The 9,062-nt window shown below is 46.8% G+C and overlaps 1 protein-coding gene across 2 annotated transcripts; it reads right to left on the bottom strand.

The window, feature by feature from the left end:
• Nucleotides 1-2,457: 2,457 nt before the first annotated feature.
• Nucleotides 2,458-8,781, bottom strand: C1H11orf87 (chromosome 1 C11orf87 homolog). Of its 2 annotated transcripts, none has more exons than XM_075418496.1 (2): nucleotides 8,700-8,781; nucleotides 2,458-8,386 (listed from the first exon to the last, which is right to left on the bottom strand). In XM_075418496.1, the coding sequence occupies exon 2, from the start codon at nucleotides 8,236-8,238 to the stop codon at nucleotides 7,765-7,767; it is 474 nt and encodes a 157-aa protein (XP_075274611.1). In that variant the 5' UTR covers nucleotides 8,239-8,386; nucleotides 8,700-8,781; the 3' UTR covers nucleotides 2,458-7,764. The 2 variants fall into 2 exon arrangements, with proteins under 2 accessions (XP_075274611.1, XP_075274620.1); XM_075418505.1 differs by lacking the exon at nucleotides 8,700-8,781 and adding an exon at nucleotides 8,609-8,632.
• Between the last annotated feature and the right edge of the window lie 281 nt (nucleotides 8,782-9,062).

Below are 9,062 nucleotides of genomic sequence, written 5' to 3'. Positions count from 1 at the left end.
CATCATCACCTCTTTACCCCAGGAGTAACTTAGAGAAGCTCTGTCAGATACGTAATGGCTCATACAGTCAGCTCGGTTGTAGAGGTATATAAATCCAGAATAGCTCAAGTGGTGAGCAGAGATGTTTTGAACTTGCTTCGCTGTAGGCAGGTAAAAAGTCATGGCTGTCTCAGGGTTTACATGTTCCTTGCTTTCTGTTCAAATGCAATCATTGTTTACAGATTTTTGCAGTGACCTCATGATCATCTGGACAGTTGTCCTCCTTTACCCATCACTGTTGCCAGATTGAACAAGCTCTAACAGGTGCTGCAAGTGAAAACTCCCCTGTGCTATTGCTGAGGCCTGTCAAAAGGATGGTTTAATAGAAACTGTATTTCTATAATGAAAACAAATAGACTTTAAACAGTTCAGCTGGAGTTCATAGAGAAGCAGAGCTCACTGACTGGTTTTTCTAGCTGAGCAGCAAAGTAAAAGCATATGCCTAATATCATTCAAGACCAGAAGTAAAAGAATGGATTGTGATAATTTGATTTAAAAGAAGAAAATGTGGACTAGGTGGTCAGCTGTTACTAAACATTCAGTTGACCTTGTCTGTCTCATGGGCTTTACATCTGTATTTGCATATTAACACCCATATTATCACCACTTCCTCTCATTTATTTAGTTTCCCCTCTGTAGTAACTGATACTTTTCCTCACAGTGGTGTTCTTGGTATGAAAGAATGCTGATTCCTCAGCAGTTTCAGCCTGTCGTCTGGGGCTGGCAGCTTAATCAGGAAATGTGATGTTGTTCCAGAGCCAATGGACCATGTCAGGAAGCGTGCCAGGATTTCTCAGACTCTGAAGTCCTTCACTGTCTCAAAAGCTTCTGCCTTGTCACAGAGATTTTTGATACCATATCAGCATGGCTGAGCTATGGGTAAATGCATGAGAATGCTGGATCAAGATGAGGGCAAAGTCCTATAGTATCTTTGCAGAAGTCAAACCAGCCGAACACTTAAAGAGAGAAATTTTCTAATGTCAGACATAGTCTGAGATTACCAATATGAAGGAAGAAAAAAGCCTGGCCAACATAGCCCATCCTATGGCAAGACTAACCAGGCAGGTTCTCTAGTGGGGAGTCAGATGCCGAGACCACAGCAGGACGCAATGAAAGCTAGAAAAGTGAACATGAGTGTGTCACATGTAGGTAACCCCCCAGGTCATCACCTGCTGTCCCCAGCAGGAGCTGTGTAAAGACTGTGAGTGAAAACACAAGAGAAATCCACGTGCCTGAGGAATACTACCTGCAGCAATCAAAATTCTGATGGCACAGCCAACAGATGAACAGCAAGGAGGACTGAGATTTGGTGTCATCTTGGGCCCCACTGAATTCAGGGAGGATTTGCCATGAATTTCATCAGTGATAGGTTTACTCCCAAGAATTGTCTTTTCCTGTAATCTTATTACTTTAGTCAGCACTAAGCTCAAAACAGCACAAGGCTGTTTTCTGCACTGAGAAAAAGTGTTATGAGTGATGAAATAATGGTAAAAAAAAAAATTAGTTGTCTTGGCTCTCCTTCATAACACGTACTCCACTTCAACTTAAAAATTAAATTGAGCCTCTCGGTGTGACTGTTCAAGCATCCTGCCCAGCCATCCATCTCCCAGCTGTGCAGTGTAGCACCTGGACCTCACTGCCAAATGTAAGCATTTGCATAATCCAAGCCAGGTGATCAGTACAAAGACTCTTTTAATTTGTATTATGGCATCGATATTTTTTTAATGTGTAGGATGCTTAATTTATTCATTTCGGGCTGTATATTTGCAGGTCCCATGTCTTTGTTTAATAGATAAGTTATATATTGCTTACTACATAAATAGCTTGGAAGCTGAGAGCCTCACAATGTGTGAGTGACAGAGCCAGGAATAAAGTGTAAAGGCGCTCATTTACAATCATGAATCCATCCTCCAGCACATGCTGCTTTTATTGTATTACAGAGCTAAAATTTTCTCCTTCTAACCTTCTGTATTTACCCCTTCCTTACAGTACTCATAATCCCCTAGGATACTTTATTATTTATAGATTACAAGATGCTTGAAAAGTTTTAACCTGTACTTTGTCATTGAGTGTGTAATAAACAAACCTAAAACTATAAAAATAAGGCAAACTACCTGTTATATGTGAAGTCTTTCAGAAGATTTTATGCAAGATTTTTACTTGATTGGAGGGGTCTGAAAAACTGAGGAGAAAGAATTGTTGTGAAACCAACAAAACCTACATGGTTTTGTTGTGATGTGCAATGTGATATCTTTTCCTCTTTGTGTATTTTGCAGTGCTTGCTTCAAATTCTTTGTCCTCTTTAGAAAAGTAAAATAATGAACAGATTATATTGCTCCGTTTCAAGGAAGAAAACAACAACAAAAAGCCAACTGGAACACCGGATTACATAAATAAAGGCAATTTTTACTGACAGTGTTCTGATCCAAATATTTATTTATTTCCTAACTCATACAAAATTGATGCTTGTGGAGGTATTGGGTTAAAAGGGTTGGAAAAGGATTTCTAGTTATCCACAGAGTACATATAGTACCAATGAAGCAATGAAAACTTCTTTAATTTAAATAAGAAATATATCACATGTAACTTACAGCAATGAGATCTAGCATCATATAGAAAATGATGTTGTAGAGCAATGGTATCAGGGAGGAGACTGATACTTGTCTCTGCTGTGGCTGGAATGGGTCGCCCTTCACTCAGGTCCATCCAGTGGATTGCGGAAGCCTCACTCCCACAACTCCGAAGGGGAAAGCTAGCTACTACCATTGCCAGGCATTTCACCTGTTTGCTTGCCAGACAGTCACCTCTCTCCTCAAGGTGCACACACCACCCAGTTTTTGCAAGTTCATAACACACTTTCCACACTATCGAGTCTGGCTGGATTCAGGCCAGAGATCTACATGTAAAAGACTGAAAACAGAAGGAGGCTCTGTTCTACTACAAATTTATTTAGTGATCAGCTGGAAAACTTGGCTTCAGGGAAAAAAAAGAGTTAGATACCAGAAAGAGATGAGAAAGTCAGTCCTGGATAAAAGTAGTTCTAATTTTTAATGTAAATGAAAGCGTTATTAAAGTTTTGTATATGAGTCATGCCAACTTCTCTGTAGATGAGAAATGCAATGAAATGGTATCTAAGTCATTATAAATTTTGCTATTTACACAAAAGAGGAAAAAGAAAGTTTCCTACTTCATTTTTTGTGTTTCCCTTTATATCTTGCATACTTATTAAAATGTAGGGTTTCAACTACCCATAGAAAAAATACAAACGTGCAGAGAGTAACCACTAGAAAGAAGAAAAAGCAAACAAGTCCTATAATTGGATTGAAAATAATTCAGTCCTATCTAAGGAGCCAAATCATGTTCTTTTTCCTCCCTACATAAAAGTTGCACTCATAACAATAGAAGAAGAAAAGCGCAGTTGCTTCATAACACTGGACACAGCTTTCCAGAAACAAGATAGCAATTACTTAGAAATGCTGTGGGAAACATTAATCGCATAGCAACTTGCTATTTACATTAAAGATAGTAGCTGCTAAAATTAACTAAAAATAAAAGCAAAAAATCCCCCATTTTTTAGTCATAGGACAGTTTTGTCTAAAATGTGGAGTCTCTGTTTTTTGTCCAGCATTTCTTTCAAGATATATATCTATATATATAGATATATGTCTGAGAGAGATGTATCAAAAGCTGAAACATGTCGGGATGGAGAGCCTGCAAATTTCATCTGAGACTACATTTGCAGTACACAAACCCCCACAGAAAAAAATGCTGCAATGACAAGTTTTAATGAAATTACATTCCCTGTCCACGATCCACACAGGATCCATGTAGAAATCGAAACATCTCAGTACGTAGAAATGGAGCTGACAGCAGCAGCGTGGGTTCCCCGGTGCTGCCAGGCTGAAGCACCCCAGCCCTCGTGGGGTGCAGTGGTTTCCATCCCCGTGGAGGCTGCTGGGATGGGCGCAGAGCAGGGCCAGCGGTGGTGATGCGGAGAGCTGCCACCCTCCATGTGGACTACAGACGGGATCCCAGTCCCCTGGCAGTCAGTGGGAGCCACTCCTGTTGACGCCAGCGGGGGACAGACGCAGCCCCAGAGCAGCAGCAGGCTCCAAGGACGGGAGCGCAGACATCGCCGACTCTCCGATCCAGCCCCAGCACGGCCACCACATTGCCCAGCGGACTCTCAGTTCTCACCAGGTTCTACAAAACAAGTCACTGCTGTCGTGCATCTTCCACGGGACGATGGCTGGACCAGTGTTGAGCGCCACAGCACTTCTTATTCTTACACATGCAGGATGCCAGCGGGCAACCAGCCCCAATTTCTTATTCAGAACCAGGAAAACCCAGGCGAAGGTTGTGCCCCTTAACAGGGGAAAGACTGTCTGTTCTTCCAGCAGTCAGCACTCAGCTGCCCGGTCTCCATCGTAACTGGCAGAAACCAGCGCAAATTCACAGGAAAAAGAATGTCCGCATCGAGAGGGTATAAATCTTTCCTTACGTACGAGAATGGTACAAGCATTTACCCGTCATCTCTATCAAATATTGTAGAAAAGGTTACACAAAAATATTTAAATATATGGATACAGATACATAGATATTACACTTGCATAAAATATGTATATTCAAAACCCTGTGGGCAGTTTCACAGTTAGCTGAAAATGTATGCTTTAGAAATATGAACAATTTCCTACACTTTTTTAGTTTAAGTAGGAGGGGGGAGGGGAAAGAAGTATCAGCCTTATTAATAGTGAATGCTAAGTACAGAAGTTTAGCTGTAGCTGTAGGGTTTTGAAGCAATTGATTTGACAGAACCTCCAAGCATAAACTCTGTTTTAAAAATCCACATCTATTCCCTAGATTGCTTATTGTTTCATGAAAATGAAAACCTACGTCCTGCTTGTATCAGCTAGATCTCCTGAGACCATTCAATTAAACCTCATAAGCTTGCAATACTTCAAGATAGGATTGTGTATTGGGAGTACGCATGAACCTTATTGCGGTATTTCTGTGTGATAATAGGAATTTATAACTTCTCATATCTCATATAATTTAACTTTAGAAACAAAAAAAAACCTTAAATGACACCACAAGAAGCTCACGGTTCTGAGAAAATTAAAGTCAGTATGAAATTTTACTTATAGACCACATAATTTACACAGATTTACATAAATACAGAGATATTAAAATATTAAATCAAAGCTAATTAACAGAGGATAGAGTTTTACATGATAACATTTTAATTCTAGTTACATTTTTGCAACTACTTTTAGTGTCATGAGATTATATAAATAATATATATACCTGTATATCCATAATATATATAAAGATATATATATCTATCATCTCTCCATCCTTCTTTTTTTCTTCAAAAATAGGGCAATTTTATAACTGCAATGAGATGTGACAAGCAGTACACTTCTGGGGAATTATTGCATGCCTTGAGTGCATAAGGCAGAAGGAAGAGTATCTGACTTCAGACACTAAAGAAGTGGAATCATCAACCAGAAATGCACTGGAGTGATTTGGAACATCTTATTGCTTTTATAAAACTTAAAATTATACATTGTTGGTTTTGGGTTTGTTAGTTGTTTTTTTTTAAAGGCACAAAATAAAGGGGAAAGTAATATCTCTCTATTTAGTGGAGATCAACAATTGGGAAGCTCCATTACTGTTCACTGAACACTCTTCATTGTCCTACATCTGTTCCCTGTGGTGCAATACTGTGCTGCAGTTGCATAAGGAGGTTAAACACAAAAGTTCATGCATCCTTTAGTAGGGCAAACAAAACGAAGCTAATTTCCTTGCCTAGCAACAACAAAGTAGCCATCAGCATCCGATCATACCGGCTGGCAGTGGGAGTCAGCCACCCCTCCCACCAAACTGCGATGTGCAGAACACCACTCGGCCACAGGTACGCTTGCCACACTAACCTCAGCTGGCGGAGCAGCTCCTTGAGCTGGGTGATACAGTACTTGCCTAAAACGCTGGAGGCACGGATCCAAACTCAACGGCAATTTCCCATCAGACCAGGCAAGACTGGAAAGCGATGAAACTGGGTAACAGAAACACTGCTCAGAAACCTCTGCATTTTGGGGCCATTAGGGAATTAAGGAGCACTTCTGCCACCCTCTTTCCATGTTTTAAATCGGTTAGTGGCATTCACTCCTGGCTTAGGGCCCCAGACTTCCCAGTGTGTGTGCCTGGGATTTTTCTAACCTAACAGCCACCCTGGGAGACAGAGTACAGCAGAGAGGGAATAAGCGGATACAAAATATTAAAAGCCGTGGACCATTACTATCTCCTCTGATCATTCTGAATGCCAGGATAGAAAGAAAAAAAAAAAAAGAAGAAATCCCTCAGGTCACTTGTTATTTGCTGTATTTTTTTAGATGCTAATATGCACAGCAGAGGGTTGCCTCTGCTATGATACCACACAAGATGTTTCCAAGTTTGGATATGGCACTCTTAAGGCACCTTCAAGTAATGGTTATTGATTTAATCGCTAAGCAAAGCCACATTTTCTGTACCCACCACTGCTTCCTCCAACACACACAGTACTGGCAGCCATTCACACCTGCCATCCACAGACAAAAAACTCCTGGTGCTTGCTAGGAAGAAACTACACCAGCCACTTCTGAAATAAGTATCTACCACGGTTTAGGAGCAGACATCCTGCACAGCTGCGTGGTTTGTTCCCCAAGAGGGGAAAGGGGAGAAAATTAAGTGTTGCCTGTCCCTAACTGTCTACTGGATTAGGAGGGTTAAAAATATATATCAGCCTAAAAAAGTAGAAGCCAGCTCTGTACTGCTGCAGGATTCCTTGCTGGGAGGCGAAGCTGCAAACGCAGGCATTCAGTGCGGGGTGCCTGGTGCAGGACTGGACTTGTTTCAGGACCAACAGGAGGTACAAGGACACCCTCCCCGGGGAGAGGACAAGCAAGCTACCGCACATCTCCTCGCCCTGCCACACAAAACGGTATGGGGCACGGGTTTAATGGCATGGGGATGGGGATTGGGGGGGCGCATTTGAAGACGAGGGGAGCTGAGGGGAGAGGAAAGCTCAGGCTTTGCTTTGTGCAGGCAGCTGGTTCCATCCCCCCTAGACAGTGGGACGCTCGGCATCACAGTCGGGGGCACAGGGCCATGGGGCGCTTGCAGTTAAGCCCAACTAGGGGTGGTCATTCATACACAAAATAATATCCAGTCCCGGAAAGGAGTGAGAGGGGTGGGACAGGGGCATAGGTCCTAGCATAAAAGGAGAGACCACAATGGGCTGTCGCCCTGCTCCAAGGGGACAGGGGGTCCCAAGGCACCCACCAGACCTGCCCGCCCCCCACACCACTCACCCACGCCCCAACCCACGCCATGCAATGGTGACACAGGGTGCAGCGGGAATCCCAAGAGAATGGGATCATCCTGGTCCTCTGTGTAATGATGTCCTGGGAAAAAGGGACCCCCCCGGGGACCTCCCCACCCCTGACCCTCTCCTCCAGGTGGACGACTTGGCATTTGGTAGCTGTGTGCAGCTCCTTCTCCAGTAAAAAGGCGCATCCTTTCCTCGCACAGTCAATGAGAAACGCAATGTGATCTGTCATGCGCTTGGCTTGTGGGCTTGTTCGTTCGTTTGAATTAGCAATGTTTTCTTCTTCTTCGGGGACTAGAATAATCACTCGGGTATTTACAAACACCAACCAGCACCTTCGTGAGGTCTCCCCCAAACCATCATGACAAAACCACCGTCTGCAAGAGCCCTGCACCAGATGTGTCCAAACAAGCCCGTACTTGCTGGGAGCTCGGGGCTGCTGAGGGAGTGGGGCGCTGGATCTCCGAGTCCTTGGGGGGTCTTCCCAGCCGGCTGTCTCTTCCGTGGGGTGCCTCTCCCTGCACCCCCGTCCCAGGGTGCTGGCTGCTGCTGTTGCTGCGGGTGCAGTGGTCCCGTTCATACTCCTCCTGAGCCCTTTGCATTTTCCGCTTCTTCATCTTCCTCTTGTGGATGTGGAAGGTGGTGAGGGAGAGGAGGATCAGGCAGAAGATGAGGGTGACCAGCACAATTAAAACCAGGGTGGACGAGAAGGACTGGAAGAGCTGACCCACTTGCGTGATGCAGGTGCTGCTGGTGTTTAAGGTGGCAGACGTCCTGTTCAGGAGACAAGGTGGCACGGACAGCCTCAACTCCTTGGAGAGCTTGGCACTCATTGAGGAGGCTTCGGAAGACGAGGATCTTCCTCCCCTCTCTGAAGACGCCTGAATTTCACCCAGCTCCGGGCTGCCGGCGGGCGCTGCCTGGAGATGCCCGGGAAGCTGCCGGCTCAGCTTCACGCTCGCTCTGGAGCGACGGAGCAGCCTGCAAAGGGAGAAAAGCAGCCGGACACATCAGCGCTCCGAGGCGCCCACCCTTGCCAGACCCCCCCCCCCCCCAAACCACCGCGCCGGCGGCTGCGGCGGCCCCCTCCCCGCTCCCTGCCCCCGGCGGGCGGCACAGAGGGGACGCGACGGGACGGGACGGGGCGCCGAGCCGGCTTCGCGCGTCGCCCGACATCCCGGGCAGCACCCTCCGGCCGCGCACCCCGACCAGCTGCCGCGGGAAGGGAGCGAGCGGCGGCGCCAGGCTGCCGAAGCCCGGCGGGGTGCCGGCGCCCGGCCCCGGAGCCCCTTACCTGCGGCGCGGCGGGTGGGCTGCGCGGAGCAGGGGGAGGGGGGGCGGGGGGAGCGCGCGGGCGCTGCGGGGCTGCGGCAGCGCGGAGCGAGCGCGCAGAGCGGAGCCGCCGCCGCCTCGGGGAGCGCCGCCCGCAGCCTATAGCCGCCCCGGCCGGTGACGTCAGGCCGCGCGGCCCGCCCGCCCGCCGCCGCCCCGCGCGGCCCCGCCGCCGCCCCCGGCCCGCCCCGCGTCCTCCCCGCGCTCCTCGCGGCCCCCGGCGCCGAGAACCGGCCCCGAAATACCCCTCCCGCCGCAGCCAGACCCGTTCCCCGCGTCCCCACCCGCAGCTGCCCCCGGCGCCTTCGCCTCCCGCCTGCTGCGG

Source organism: Opisthocomus hoazin, chromosome 1 (genome assembly GCF_030867145.1).
Source record: "Opisthocomus hoazin isolate bOpiHoa1 chromosome 1, bOpiHoa1.hap1, whole genome shotgun sequence".
In the NCBI taxonomy this organism is placed as follows: Eukaryota; Metazoa; Chordata; class Aves; order Opisthocomiformes; family Opisthocomidae; genus Opisthocomus; species Opisthocomus hoazin.
Note: the sequence above shows the minus strand (reverse complement) of the source record. Positions and strands in the feature narration are given on the sequence as shown.